The sequence below is a fragment of the Haliotis rubra genome, unplaced genomic scaffold (genome assembly GCF_003918875.1).
Source record: "Haliotis rubra isolate DU_JTF1 unplaced genomic scaffold, ASM391887v1 Scf693, whole genome shotgun sequence".
In the NCBI taxonomy this organism is placed as follows: domain Eukaryota; kingdom Metazoa; phylum Mollusca; class Gastropoda; order Lepetellida; family Haliotidae; genus Haliotis; species Haliotis rubra.
The window spans coordinates 172265-189143 of NW_025767405.1; the positions used below are offsets into that span (position 1 = coordinate 172265).

The following is a 16879-nucleotide window of genomic DNA, read 5'->3' on the forward strand; positions in this document are numbered from 1 at the left end:
GGCCATGTGGTCTGGGCAGTCCCTTGTAACAACATGGACGTCGGTGTTATTGTAGCAGCTTGGGGAAGCCTTTGATGGCAGACAGAGTTGACACCTTCATCTCCTGGAGAGTGAAAGCAATTGAACAGTAAAGAGCTTGTGGGGAGAAAACATGTTTTTTTTTTGTGGATGATCAGATTGCTCATTGGTTGTAGTGTACACTGACTGGGTATGAATGTACTGACAGTGTGAGAATTGCTCAGGTTGTCTGTAGATTCCTCAGGTGCCACGGTCAACTACTGACAGCTCTCGGCTAACAGGTACTAAGTTTAATCATTGCTTCTATTCATGTTACTTCAGTCCATGTCATCAGTGGTTCTTTTCTTTGTATTTTTGTATTTGACTTCATGACTTGTGCTATGTCTGAGTAAGACTGGAGACAGCTCATCACTTCATGCTGATGCTTCACACAGCAACAATCACATCAGCCCTTGTACATTTCCACTTTTTCGGCCATAAATGGTCCTTGTCATCTAAATTTGTGGAAATTACTTTTTTAAGTCAAGAAATAATTTCAAGAAGGCAGCTCTTATTCACTGTGAAATATATCTTTTCATCCAGTAATTTCAAGAGAAATTTTCATCAAGGGAGTCAGGAACATTCAAATATTTGGTTTAAATCAGCTTATCCATATCCAAATGCCATTCTGCTGTAACATTAATAGGTGTTGCATATTCAGCTGATCTATTAGAAACTCTTTAACCGTCTGTTTGAGTTACATTCTGCTAGTTTACAGATTATATGACTACTGACATGTGCAGGGTACCCTAACCTTTGGGGAAAACATTAATGACATCCAGATCTGGTTACTTGACAAGTCATGATCTACCCTGCACCTGCAAATACCACAACGTAGTGCAGGTGAAGGACAGGTGCATGGATTTCACTCGCACAACGCACAGTGCTGTATGTCGCTGGGAATGATGATATACGTGTTGCTGGTCCCATGACATCATGCTCCAGTGAAGAGTATGTTGTCTTGCTACACATCCCAAGCTTGTCTTGTCCAGACTTTGATATAGTTTGAATACTGATTGGCATATTCCATCACTAGAACAGTTGATGCTATAGAATTATCGAATGGTTTGGTCAGATTTTCAAATTCTTGTCATTGTCAGGTTGAAATTAACTCTTGTTTGTATTGTCAGTTGCCTGTCACATGATTATTTAAATGTTAACAGCCAGTAAATAATCACTTGTGGCCTGGTGGTTGATGTGATGAACATCAACCAAGGAAATGACTTCCACTCATGGAAGTCAAGTCTCTCTAAACCAGCAAGTGTAGCTGAATACAGTATATTTTTACCAAGAGTCACCACAGATTTACAGAGAAAGAAACCTTTCCAACTTTCCCACTAGACCACAGGACCAGTGAGTGGACAATAACTAGTGGTCTGTCTGTACTTCACTGGTCCAAAATAAAATTTGTAGATATACTTTAAAAATTCACTGGTCCCCAGACCACTGCAAACTTATCATTTAGCGTAAATTTCGCACACTGGGTTGAGGATTGTACCGACTAGGTTGGGCATCTACTGTGTTCAGACTGTGAAGTGCCTGACTGTAGCAACTTCCACGATGAATCGTTACAATGGGTGTCACAATACATTCCATTCAATGATATCTTTGTCACTGTGATACACTATATAAAGTTACAAGTGAAAATTTGTGTTCATTTGGGTATGACCGAAAAGAGTTCAGTAAGAGTGTGTTCAACTCGAATGATTGGTTACTTTATGTTTGTTCAAATAGTGTACAGCAACTGTGCTATCAATATATTATTAAGATGAGTCAGCTGATGGATGGGTGTATGGAGTTGTCAGGTGAAAAATTCAGACATCAGTGGATTGGAACACTAACTACTAATATTACAACAAGGTAGAATGAATAATGAAAGCTGTATTCAACTAAAAGCTTGGATCCAGTTGATGGGTTTGTCACAGGTAGATGTTCAGTCAACCATGGTGGTAAAAGCACATATTGCATGTGCCAATCCATAAAATGTAACTTTTGTAAACATGGATGTTGATTATTATTTTTTTCAGCATTGTTGTTAGTAACTAGCAGTTTTCGTAAAAAGTAAGATTCAAACGTTTTTATATTTTGTACACAGTGGAAAGTCCACCTCTGAGAGAAACTATTTTCTTACCTATACAACACCTGTGATCAACCTTGACTCCAGCCAGAGTCTGGTGACCTGTGGATGAATGTCAGCCTATCCTATGTATGTCATTAAGGGAGGTAATTGGTCATCTGTGTTTAAGCATGCAGTACCTTCTGTAAAGATTAACATTGAGATGAGGTGTTTCGGGGCTATCTATTTGTGGAATGAACCTGATCTGTGTGGTTTTCTGTGACAAAGTTGCAATAAACTTCAATATGATCTAAAATGAATTACAGTATCTGTTTTATTTGTTTATTTGCAAAACGAAATGTTTAAAGAACATTAGCATAGCATGTTGCGTGGCCCAGCACACTTAGGTTGTATATATGTGACCTGGCTGGTATGTGTAAAGGATTTCTCTGTACACCCAATGGTCAGACTGTTCCTGGTGTCGGTACTAGTGACTTGGCTGTAACATTCTTAGTAGCAACATTAAGTTGTGTTACCTCCCTGACTGAACAGTTACCTCCCTGACTGAACATTTATCCCTGACTGAACAGTTACCTCCCTGACTGAACATTTATCTACAGTGTGATAATAATGTAAATATATTGAATGTCTTTCTTCCATCCACGGAATTAATTTGGTAGTTTGAAACAGGAAGGTTGTCCTATGTTATGACACTGACAGTGACGCTAGGATACTCCTGCAGCACATGGGTGGTACATATATATTGAATGTCTTTCCCTGGACATTAAATTGGTAGTTTGAAACAGGAAGGTTGTGTGATGACACTAACATGGGGTTAGAGTGTTTGTCCTGTGGAACAGAGGGTGACACACTAACATGGGTGTTACACTTGTGTATTGTTAGTTGGTACAAGGGTACATCCCCACCCTACATGGGTGTGACAGCCCGTCTACCCCCACTGATGACACTAACATGGGGTTAGAGTGTTTGTCCTGTGGTACAAGGGTACATCCCCACCCTACATGGGTGTGACACTTGGGTATAGTTAGTTTGTACTGGGCGCAACCCCCACCCTGACAGTCCGACTGTGATGACTAACATGGGGTTAGAGTGTTTGTCCTGTGGTACAAGGGTACATCCCCACCCTACATGGGTGTGACACTTGGGTATAGTTAGTTTGTACTGGGCAACCCCCACCCTGACAGTCTAACTGTGACACTAACATGGGGTTAGAGTGTTTGTCCTGTGGTACAAGGGTACATCCCCACCCTACATGGGTGTGACACTTGGGTATAGTTAGTTTGTACTGGGCGCAACCCCCACCCTGACAGTCCGACTGTGACACTAACATGGGGTTAGAGTGTTTGTCCTGTGGTACAAGGGTACATCCCCACCCTACATGGGTGTGACACTTGTGTATAGTTAGTTTGGACTGGGCAACCCCCACCCTGACAGTCTAACTGCGACACTAACATGGGGTTAGAGTGTTTGTCCTGTGGTACAAGGGTACATCCCACCCTACATGGGTGTGACACTTGGGTATAGTTAGTTTGTACTGGGTGCAACCCCCACCCTGATAGTCCGACTGTGACACTAACATGGGGTATAGGGGTTTCGACCTTGGCGCACCCCCTCCCTGACAGTCACTCTAACTTGGGGGATGGGTGGTTTGTACTGGGGTTCAGGGGTACATCCCTCACCCTGACAGTCGGGCTGTGACACTAACTGTGAGAGCAGCAGGTTTGTTCTGCAGATAATACATGACACCCAGTAACCTGCAGCAGCAACCCACCTGGACGTACATACACTCACGCTGACACCAGTGTTCAGGAATTAGGATTAATGGAGGGAGTGGGGATTACCCACTTGCTGATCGTTCAGCTGCTAATCCAGAGCTTATTCCAGCCTGGCATCATCCCCTGGCCAGATGTTTAGAGAGCACATTAAAAGTGATTTGTTTCAGCGGTTGACATGCTTCTGTGTACATAAAGTGTTGGATCTGGAGTGGGCTTGAGAGGGTGTTCTCCTGTCAGAGTTAAATATACAGTTATGTAATTAACTGTTACAACAACAAAAACCTTTGCTGTTCAGGCTAAATGTACAACTCTCAGAGGTTGTCTTTTAATAAACCTATAGAATGAAAAAAATAGGTACTTTATTCAGGGGTGGAAATAACTTTAACATTGCTAGTGTACTCCCGGTACAGGGGCACATGTAAAATCACATGCCCTGATAATTTTTCCACTATACCAACTGTTTTCTTGTTGATTTTGTACATAAAGAACATAATTAACATTGGAAAGTCAACTGGACACTGGTACAGTGTGATATACAAATTTGCTTGCCCGACAGAAAAAAACACTGGACTCGGGCGTCGGGCAATGGGTTATTTCCACCCCTGCTATTATGTTTAATGTATAGTTTTGCAAATAACTGTTACATAAACAACTTGGCTGCACAATTAAAGTGTACATCATTCAGATATGTTCAATAATCTGAATACCCTGAACATTAATGCACCGTGGATGATAATGGATCTTATCTATGAAAACTGTCTTGTTTAGGTATATATTTGACCTCAAGTCCTGGCTAGTAGAAGTAAATTTAAATATAAATTGTCAAATGCCAAACTGTCTTCCACTTCACTCAGAATTTCCCCAGGGAACCAAATGGACCCTGCGTTAACTTTCAAAGTTATTTCATGATATTTATGAGCCTGCTAAAATTCATGACTTGTTATAAAAACACTTTGACTAAACCCCCTGGTATCCATGCATTTAACCGTCCAGGAAGTTGTAACCAAGAAAATATATTCGTTCAAACCATGAAACTATAATTGAGGCATGTTATCTTTCAAGTTTTCTGTCCAAAGAGCCTTGTGGTAGTGACTCAGAAGTCAGCCCATGCTATTTCTGGTTTTATGAATCCTGAGTATAACCCAAAACACCCGTGGTTAAGTACACAACATTTATGACAATAATAAAACAAAACAGATGACAAGACATATGTTCACATCTCCTTTTGTCTATGCACACAAGGCTGTTTCTGTATGTCTGGGTAAAGACAGAGCTTCCTCACCAGTTTTTGACAGGGATGTGGTAAAACAATTCCCTATCAGACATTTTGCATTTTGTGATTTGTACAGTACAGTTTGGTAAGATGTCCGGTACCGACAGTGTTTGTACTACAGTTCATCCAATTCCAGTTGGTACATACTTTTCTCCTTTTATATGTTGGCAAACTCTATGAAGTATGAATGTGTACATTTTAATTATAATGTAATTATTTCACCTGTATTCCAAACATTAAAGCTGGAGAGAGTAGATATTGTAAAAGCCTTTAGATGTTGCTGCTGTATTCCAAGAATACAAGAGTAGCCTCCCCTAATCAGGTCCAGTTTCTAATTCCATCAACCGGTATTAATTAGTATAATCTGTAGTGATTACTTAACGATACCCCAGTTTGTCAGGAGAGAAGTGTTGGGAGTGTTTGTGTAGCAGACAGCACACCTGGCTGACATGATTAAACCTCACAACATTGCCTAGGGAAATTGAGGATGCTCGTTTAACTCACAGAAACATGTAGATGATGAAAATAATCACTGGAATGTGAAGATTATTGTAGCAACAAATACAAATAATTGTGTTTTGTGCAACACATCTGACACTTTGGTTACAACCCCAAAATTCTTTTACTATGTTACTAGTCATGAGAACTTAAGAAAGAAAATATATGTTGAAAAAAACCCCAGCATTCTAAACAAGTACACTTAAATGAATTCATTTTATTGCCTGACAAGAATTGCCTTTTCCCACATAGCAGTTAATGATGTTAGACACCAGCTCATGATTGACAAAATTTCATTTGGGCCAAAGATTCTGAAAATCAATTTGACCATTCAACCAAAACAAATCCGTAACAAATTAGTGTCCAAAACAAATTGAAACTACTTGCAGAGTTTTTATTCATGATTTGCAGTTTAAGTTCACTTTAATGACAGCTTCACCATTAAATTTCTGGGAAAACAAACTGTCGCATTGAAACTGGTGAAATTTGTGAGAGGTGTAACAATATCATGAGGCAGCCATACAATACATATCCCATTATCTCCCTTTCTGTAAATCACAACCCTGAATCATTTGTTTTTCATCTCAGCCAGTGAGGATGATATATTGTAGCAGAGAAACGTGAGCATGTTGACACAGTGAACATTCTGGCTAACCAGATATATCTACATTTTTGTTGAACAGTTTCTGTTAGTTTTTACACAGGTGTTGTAAATAAACACATTGTATAGTGAGCTTTGTACCATGATACAATACTGCAGTAACGTCACACCACTATGTATGTTGCTGTTCGACCTGCCAAGCTATATCAAGTATTCAATGCTGACTCCACTAGAAGAGCATGAACATACTTGCATGATACAGTTTTAATCATACCTTTGAGTATGTCAAAATAATTACTTTCGTAAAATAAAATTACTTTTGTCATGTAACAGAATATAAATAATACATGAATCACATTTAAATAATTAATAAAAGTTTATGATATCGGGTCTAGGACAATTCCCGGTGGCAATTGTCTGGGTGGGAGTTGTCCTGCTCCCATGATATCAGATAAGGCCTGAAACATACAACATTAATGAGTAAAATGTATATTTATAACTAAAAGTCCCTTGATTTTAATAGTTTTCAGTGTAATTATCCAAGATGTATCATTTATGTAGCAACTTTTCATTCCGCAGTAGATAAACAGTCTGGTTATCAAGGGACATCAGCTTAAAAGAAGGATCAAACTAAGATCCCTGTTTCCATAAATATAATCATTAAATACAAGCAACCGCTTGCTGGAACACTCTTATGTTTGTTTTGATTTTGCTATTCCTGTTGGGCAGCTAATCCCACAACCAGAATGCTGTACCAGTTCAGTAAACAGTCATGTCTAAAACATTTTCAATTCCTCCTTGATAGTCGAGATAATTTATTAGTGTACACTCAGATTAATGCTCGATCAGTGTTTGCTTGAGATAAAGTCGCTTTGAAAAATGTCCTTTCAGTGACTGCTGTGTGTTGAAGGAGAACCTTCAACTAAAACATGTTTATCAACTTTGTGTGGTTTTGTGTGCTGTAAGCAGTTAACCTGTGTCATACTTAAAACCGTATCTCAAATGTTGTGTAAAACGCATTACCTTGGGATTTTGTTTTTCAACCTTGTTCATATCAATGACTTTCAGCATGCGTTGGTTTGTTAGATCTATTCAGAGAGAGAAATGGGCTGCAATTAACACACAAAACACGCCCGATCTTGCCAACAGAGCACAAAGATTTCATATTTCATATTTGTAAGCAAGGGGACTGTCGCCCAGTGAAGAAGTTTTCCAGGTGATTAAAACAAACAGATCACATTGGGCTATGTTTACTTGGGCTGTGGTTTGTTGTGTTTCATATCAGTCCCTGCCCGCTCGGCCCCTGAAAGCATTCAGCGCAATATTGGCACACAAGTACTGTCTGTCTTTGCTGGCACTGTAGCGTGAAATTTCGGTACCTTCACTAGTCGATCTGTCTTTGTGGCGAGGATAAAAACCAGGGAAGGATCGCCCTATGTGAACGGCTGCTAGTATCACAGTATTACATTTGGCTGTCACTCAGTCGTGGGGAATCTGTAAAACTTCCGTTTGTCTGTTTGTGTGTGTTAACGTGTAGACACATTTAATGGTGTGTGTAAGGAATGTTAGCAGCGATGATGTCAAGCCAGACAAGAAGAAACAGATAACCGTGTCACATCCTTGTTGATACCACGCTGACAATTAGAATGTTTGACATTGTGTTTTGGGGGAACCGGTATTCAGTTGTGCAGTGAACATGGTCTGATATTACTCAGTGGTATGCGAAGTTTCTCACTCAAGTTCACTACTAGGGAAATTTACCATGTTGAGAAGGTAAGTGTGTACCGAGTGGAGCACTTTCAACTACAACGAATATGGTGATATAAATACCTGTTATCATTTATCAGAAATACAAATGTTAAAACTTTAAATTATGAAATGTCTTCCTGTTTTGTTTTAAAAGTTGGAAGAGAAAAATAAGAATGTTTGTGATATAGGTGTCAACTTGAGTATAACATTTTCTTCATTCTATAAGTTGTGTGGTAAATGTTGTTTATTATTTTGATGTTCCGTTCCTTTATAGTAATCATTTGTTTTTATGCTGAGGCTAAAGAGCTATGAAACCATGTGTTGTCATCAGCCCAGTGTATTTACTTGTGTTTCGATTCCCCACATGGGTACAATGTGTGAAGCCCATTTCTAGTGTCCCAAGCCTTGATTAAAAGCGGTGTATAACCAAACTCACTCACACACTATTTACTTATGTTTTACCTGTGTGTCTAAAAGGTGAAAAGACGTTAAACCATCTCTCAGTCAAAACCAACTCATTTCTGGTGTTTGTGATAGCATAAACACTATTACAAATATAGTGCTAACTCTTCCTTTGCTTGTTTATGATAATCCGTGGAAATATCTACCACTAAATATTGAACATTCCTGGTTGTGCCTCATATTTCCCAAAGTACCGGTCATCTTCTATTCCTAGGTTTCTCAGTGGTTTCCACAGCTCAGATATAATTCAGCATGTTCTGTAACTTGTTTTGGTCAAGTATTTATCAGGTTAAGTTTAAGAGCAATATAGGGCATAAAATAGTTTTGGTATTATTCCTGTCAAATAGAATGAGGCAAGATTTGGAAGTAAACCCCTCTTCTGTTTGGGGATCAAGTCCACTGATTGCACCGTTCTTGGCTATGATTAGAAGATAATAACTTCCATGTACAGTCATCTACAGGGCCAATCTGTACAAACAATAGCATTTATTCACATGATAGGAATCAATATGGTCTGTATTATTCATATTTATCCAGAGATAAATCTCACAAACATAGCTGATAATAAACTTTATTGACACTGATAGAGATTTTGAGGGAGGACATACTGTATTGCTAGTCAAATAGAAACGGTGCTTCTGACCACACAAACTCATGTGGAAGTCAAGGGGATTGTATGGAGGTGGTATTTGTATTAAGGGTTGTCTTCCAGGGGAGGGTGGCCCCCGAGGTAGGGACTCAGGAGGTATGCCTGTTGATATTATCTCAGAAAGTGCAAGTCAAAATATTGTGATTATATCTCAGGTGATCTTAACGCAGAAAAAGATTTGATCAGAGGCTTAGTGAAAAATGTTGCCTATTGACTGTATGTGTTTGTCCATGTTGATAAGAGATTTTGTATAGATTACAGACAGACCTGGGGGTCGTGTTTGGTTTGACTTAATGGTAGTTACCATACCTGTACATGATAGATATTGCCACCTGTGATACCTGTAGATGCAATCAGTGTACAGGTAGGGTGGGGCACCTGTACAAGACAGATATTACCCCCTGTCATACCTGTAGATGCAATCAGTAGTGTACAGGTAGGGTGGGGCACCTGTACAAGACAGATATTACCCCCTGTCATACCACAGTGTAGATGCAATCAGACCTGTAGATGCAATCAGTGTACAGGTAGGGTGGGGCACCTGTACAAGATAGACATTACCCCCTGTCATACCTGTAGATGCAATCAGTGTACAGGTAGGGTGGGGCACCTGTACAAGATAGACATTACCCCCTGTCATACCTGTAGATGCAATCAGTAGTGTACAGGTAGGGTGGGGCACCTGGACAAGATAGATATTACCCCCTGTCATACCTGTAGATGCAATCAGTGTACAGATAGGGTGGGGCACCTGTAGAAGATAGATATTACCCCTTGTCATACCTGTAGATGCACTCAGTTGTGTACAGGTAGGAGGGGCACCTGTACAAGATAGATATTACCCCCTGTCATACCTGTAGATGCAATCAGTGTACAGGTAGGGTGGGGCACCTGTAGAAGATAGATATTACCCCCTGTCATGCCTGTAGATGCAATCAGTAGTGTACAGGTAGGAGGGGCACCTGTACAAGATAGATATTACCCCCTGTCATACCACAGTGTAGATGCAATCAGTAGTGTACAGGTAGGGTGGAGCCCTGTACAAGATAGATATTACCCCCTGTCATACCACAGTGTAGATGCAATCAGTGTACAGGTAGGGTGGGGCACCTGTACAAGATAGACATTACCCCCTGTCATACCTGTAGATGCAATCAGTAGTGTACAGGTAGGGTGGGGCACCTGGACAAGATAGATATTACCCCTGTCATACCCTGTAGATGCAATCAGTGTACAGGTAGGGTGGGGCACCTGTACAAGATAGACATTACCCCCTGTCATACCTGTAGATGCAATCAGTAGTGTACAGGTAGGGTGGGGCACCTGGACAAGATAGATATTACCCCCTGTCATACCACAGTGTAGATGCAATCAGTGTACAGGTAGGGTGGAGCCCTGTACAAGATAGATATTACCCCCTGTCATACCACAGTGTAGATGCAATCAGTAGTGTACAGGTAGGGTGGGGCACCTGTACAAGATAGATATTACCCCCTGTCATACCTGTAGATGCAATCAGTGTACAGGTAGGGTGGGGCACCTGTACAAGACAGATATTACCCCCTGTCATACCTGTAGATGCAATCAGTAGTGTACAGGTAGGGTGGGGCACCTGTACAAGATAGATATTACCCCCTGTCATACCTGTAGATGCAATCAGTAGTGTACAGGTAGGGTGGGGCACCTGTACAAGACAGATATTACCCCCTGTCATACCTGTAGATGCAATCAGTAGTGTACAGGTAGGGTGGGGCACCTGTACAAGATAGATATTACCCCCTGTCATACCTGTAGATGCAATCAGTGTACAGGTAGGGTGGGGCACCTGTACAAGATAGATATTACCCCCTGTCATACCTGTAGATGCAATCAGTAGTGTACAGGTAGGGTGGGGCACCTGTACAAGATAGATATTACCCCCTGTCATACCTGTAGATGCAATCAGTAGTGTACAGGTAGGGTGGGGCACCTGTACAAGATAGACATTACCCCCTGTCATACCTGTAGATGCAATCAGTAGTGTACAGGTAGGGTGGGGCACCTGTACAAGATAGATATTACCCCCTGTCATACCTGTAGATGCAATCAGTGTACAGATAGGGTGGGGCACCTGTAGAAGATAGATATTACCCCTTGTCATGCCTGTAGATGCACTCAGTTGTGTACAGGTAGGAGGGGCACCTGTACAAGATAGATATTACCCCCTGTCATACCTGTAGATGCAATCAGTGTACAGGTAGGGTGGGGCACCTGTAGAAGATAGATATTACCCCCTGTCATGCCTGTAGATGCACTCAGTTGTGTACAGGTAGGAGGGGCACCTGTACAAGATAGATATTACCCCCTGTCATACCTGTAGATGCAATCAGTGTACAGGTAGGACGGGGCACCTGTACAATATATGTATATTACCCCGTCATACCTGTAGATGCAACCACTACACAGGTAGGGAGGGTCACCTGTAATATTTATCTTGTACCCCACCCCCACCTGTAGATATTAGTATTTCAGAACTGCCACAACTTTCTATAAATGATATTTAAAGGCTTTTCATTTAGCAGTGATTTTCTGATTGTGAACAGATTACATTCACATACTATGTTATCTCATGCTCACAAGTATCAATGATAGATATGTTTAATCAAAGCAGGGGCGGTGGGGTGGCCTAATGGTTTAAGCGTTGGCTCGTCACGCTGAAGACCCGGGTTCGAATCCCCACATGGGTACAATGTGTGAAGCCCATTTCTGGTGTCCCCCGCCGTGATGTTGCTGGAATATTGCTAAAAGCGGCGTAAAACCAAACTCAGTCAGTCAGTCAGTTTAATCAAAGCAAATGTCACATTCTGCTATGTGAAAGGGAAAACTGTCATGCAATCTTCTATATGAATTATTACTGAGCTGACCATTGCTATTCCATCAGCAGATATTAACACATTCAAATCAGAAAAAAGCATTAATGTAAGTGCTGTCTTTAACCAAATATTTGACATATAATCTATGTCAATCAGACTCTCCCTTTAGTTCATGTCACTGAATTACACCTAGCAAAATGTTCCTGACTTACTGTTTCATGATACTTGCTTGCTATTACTATCTTCTGTCACTGCACTGTTAAGACATTTTGAAAAGAGGTTAATAATAAAGGATTTAGATTCAATTTATGGATTCAAGTCATACAAACTTTTTAAAAACCTTAATTATTGCCACAGGTTCTTAGGATTGATGTCAGATCTGAAGGTATGGCACCAGGCATTTCTCCTTGATGCTGATAGTCACCTGTCTGTAGCAATCTCTGTCCCACACAGTGAACTTTGATTCTACCAGCCCTACTATCCCTGATAACAGTTGTCCACTCCCTTAATTAAAGCTTCCCTGGTCAATTACAGCCAGTTCCTGTATAGGGCCATAAAGCACCATATAGCCCAGCCATATCCAACAGTAACCCGGGCAATAACAGAGTCATAAAGCCCACCTCCCCTGCACCACCATGTGGTCTTGGTTTGAATGTAAGTGTCTGTCTCAAGGCTAATAAGCTGCTAAATATTTCCACATGTTGCTATAGGTTTTCATCATATATATAATTCGGTAGTCCAAAATGGAAGTCATTCTATCTTGAAGTCTGAGAAAACACAGACACAGACTTGGTTCCACAGACAGTTCAGACTCAGGGTTGTGCTGTGTGAAGGGTTCATGTTTGGCTCAGATTTATGATTACTTCCTTTGATGTTGGAACCATTGTCATTTGATATGGGAATATTTTCCTGAGTGTTTTAGATTTATCAGGTTGTACAAACTGAACACCCAGGTGTGCTGCTGGCTGAATGTATTGGGTTACTTGCAAGGAGTAATCATATTCCTGCATTGTATTAAGTTACTTGCACAGAGTAATCATATTCTGGTGTTGTTACAGCAGGTATTGTCAAAACAAGACACACTTAAGGATTCTGATGTTTTATCAAGGATCAACTTGCTGATTGTTTTTAACAATTAGGTTCTATCATTAAGTGATCATCAGGTGTGAAAATGGCACAAATTGTGCGTCGTCTGTCCCTCCCGTTTAGGTATTCCAGCATGGTAAGCTGTCCTTTATATTTTCATATATTGTTCCTTTCAAATTCCACTTTACAACTTCGTGAACTTGAAGAACAAATCATAGAGATGATTTTCAATTCATTTCATCATTTTCATATTTAGTTTCTGTGAATGAGATTATAGTCACCACTTGCAATTTCCTATTTTCACGGCTGGTTCAGGGTAGGGGTCGTTGGTGCTTGGCATTCCCCAGAGTTGGAAACAGTTAAAATTTATAGCTGCCTCAGCATTATTTCAGCATTAAAGCAGTCAGGTGAAATGAGAGAGCAACTATGTAGGTATTGGGTCATCATATAATAAGTACATTCTGTAGGTGTGTAAACTTATTGCCATCTGGGAACTCCCAGCCATATATTTGTGGTTGAGCTTGCAGGATTTTGAGACATAGGTTTAGTTTGCTAAGTGGTTACATTCTTCATCCCCCATGTCTTTACTTGTCTTGTTCTGTTTCTCTGTATTATGTTGTGTTCAACTGGATCCAGATCTTGTCGTTATGAACATGATAAATGTGAGAACCTTTCCAATATAACTGGATCTGAACATTGACTATCCTCATACCAAATCCCATCAAACATGTGGAATATTTTAAACAGATAGGGGGTTGTTCATTTATCTAAACTATGTTGATTCTAGTTGATAACCTATCACCTAAAATTCAGACAGGACGTTGAGTCCTGGCCTCAACAATCTCTCTCACAGCTGATTACTGGGATATACTTGAATGCACTAGTTTGATTGACAACTGATTCCCATCAGTCACGGTGTTGATTGCAGTGATTTGACTTCCTTCTTGCATGAACTTCAGGTTCACTGTCACCCCGATCACGTCCTCCAGTAGTCCGATATGTCGAAATTCCGTCTTGACTTAGCCCACCCCCGCAATGGCTGCCTCTGTGTTTTACCTGGATTTACCGATTTCATTTCAGAGAGAGAAAGAGAGAACTGACGTAGCAGCGTTGCAGAAGTGGACAAAGACAGGGTCGTTCAGGCGAAATCGAGGGATGAAGATCCAGAACCCGCTTAGCCACTCACATGAGGTAAACTTTTTATCCTTAACATTTATTATGTTTTAACCTATGAATTAAGGTAAATCTGTAGCAGATAAGTATATGTCCCAGCTTTCAGGGAAACTAATCTGTGCATAATAAATATTCATTGTTAATGCCCCAGTTTGACAAACACAAACCAACCTTTATGTCAATGCACAGAAGTTAAACATCATGATTCATCATCACGAGAAGGGCTGAACCAGTAATGTTTGACTTGATAATGCTTATTTTACATTTTATGGCAGTGTTTACCTGTCAGTGTAAATAATGACATGGTTGAGCCAGTACATGGCAGTTGGTTGTGGATGGTGAGTTTCAATGTGTTCACATGGTACTAGGCCTGGAACTCAGCTTGTAGAGAAGCTCACATTCACCAACAGTTTACAGTGAAATGATATGTTTGTCATCCCGAACAAACATCACCTGTCAGCATCTAAAAATACCTGTCTGAAACATGCAGTGTAAGGCAAACACAAGACTCTTAATTAAGCAGTCTGAAGTTTTAAAGTATTTGGCAAACAGCTTGATTTGTTTAAACATAAATCCATCTAAGATTAATGTGTTTGATTTCACACCTGCTGAAATACATCTTGAGGACAATTAGAGCAACTTCAAATACCTTGATGTGACCATGTTGTATGCTCAACCATGTTTCTAATGGTTGTCTTCACTGATGTTTGATCTGACATCATAGTCCTTTGTCTCAATCACTGATCAAAGGGCCACACCCACTGAGGTCGCAGTGACCTTAGTCAATTAATTAGGATTGACAGGCTAATGAGCAATTGTTCCCCACCTGGTAGGTTAAACCACTCTGGTTGAAACAACACTGGTTAGATTAGCCACTCTAAAGCAACACCAAGTCCTGATTCTACTCTTCATTAACGGAGATTGACGACTGAACTATTGTCTGTCACTGTTGCATGTGACTTCATACTTAATTGATTTAGTGTCAACAAATATAAGTGTGCTCTGTGTATTCAAGTTTTTCCCGTTTACCTGGAAGTCAAGTGACTGATTCTAAGTTTAATCAAACAAACTGCTTGGTCGTTTTCCTCCTGTATTGAGAGACACTTCAAACAGTCCAAGATTGCCTTGTTTATGTAACAGAAATATAGCTTTGCCTATTACTTGAACATATCATAAAATCTTAAATTCAATAATATGGGGAAGGAAGTGTTATACAGGTAGAAAATGACATTTACTGTGCTAATACATTTTGATGGCATTAGCACTTCCTCTTACAGTGTTTAAATGGTTTAAATGGTTTTCCCTGTAGTACACAAATCTGGAGATCCATAAGTCCCATTTTTAAAAAAAATAATTTATAATTTAAGTCTTTTATTTCCCATTTTCATATATTACAAAAGTAGGATACAGTAATGTGTATAAATCTGGATAACATCATTTGGGGGGGGCATGGTAGTATATGATGTTTTAGTGAGATTTTAAGTTATGATGTACATAAAGCACAAAGTTTCAACAGGTATGATAATGTACAGCAGATGACACTTAGCGGTGTTTTACAAATCATAGAATGTTGTACCTATTATCTTGACTTGCAATGATGTACATAGTATATCGATGTTTGTATGGAGTATTTGACAGTTTCAAACAGGTGAAAAGACAGCATTAGATACATATTGCATGGATGATAATATAGTGGATGTACATAATATATCAATAGTTGTATAGAGTATTTGACAGTTTCAGCTAATTTCCCATTTTCATATACTACAAAAGTAGGTATACAGTAATGGAGATCCATAAGTTGTTTACTATAAGGCTATGACAGACCATTTGATTTTCATAAAAAGGTAATAGTTGTCGATAGAATTAGTGAAATGTCATGACAACTACTAGTCTGAAATCTGAGTTAAGTTTCTTTTTGGTCTTTAAACTCTAAAAAAGGTTTAGACTAGTAGACACAATTTTGTCAGAGATTGTTATGTATGCAGAGTATAACTGGTGAGCAGAAGGGTCTCTGTAGCCAAAAGTCTGGTGTTTGACTGTAATTGAGAACTATGAACATTTATCATCTAGCCAGACATACAATTTATGTTTTCCCAATTAATGGAAGACAAGTATGTTCCTGCAAGTTACATATTGCTCTAGTGTTAGACTGGTGACAGTGTGTGGACAGTGTGTAACCCAGCCAGCAGTAGTGTCAGACACTGACACAGAAGCACAGCTCAGCTTGGGGGACAGGGAAGCCCTGATCAGATCAGACAGTGTGTACACATGTCACACCTCATCAAGTCTATCAGTGTCCCAGCACCTTCCTGATTGCTGTGGCAGTTATTTCAATCAATTTTATATTTATTTTAAAATATTATGTTCCTTTAATGAAGTTCCTCAATTGGTGTATTAAAGATAAATATGGTAATCTTTTTAGGATAAATTATTAGATAACAACTTACAGAAAGCTAGTATTATGTGAAGTTAGTAAATATAGGACTTGGAGATGCCATGGATCTCTCTAGGTGAAGCAAATATTCATTTGTATCTAAATGTCACACCATATTATTTTATTATGTAACAGATATGGCATTATTCTGTAATGAAATGATGGATAGGATTGAAATACACCACAGGCA

General features: G+C 39.7%; 1 protein-coding gene across 4 annotated transcripts in view; it reads left to right on the forward strand.

The window, feature by feature from the left end:
- LOC124258449 (regulator of G-protein signaling 12-like) overlaps positions 1 to 16879 on the forward strand; it is a 41725-nt gene that overhangs the window by 14530 nt on the left and 10316 nt on the right. For 3 of the 4 annotated variants that reach the window (XM_046692545.1, XM_046692546.1, XM_046692548.1), the window contains exon 2: positions 14160 to 14270. In XM_046692545.1, the coding sequence (XP_046548501.1) occupies positions 14160 to 14270 (111 nt within the window). Of the gene's footprint in view, positions 1 to 7510; positions 8055 to 14159; positions 14271 to 16879 lie in introns of those variants that run through there. The other variant, XM_046692547.1, reaches the window with a different exon arrangement.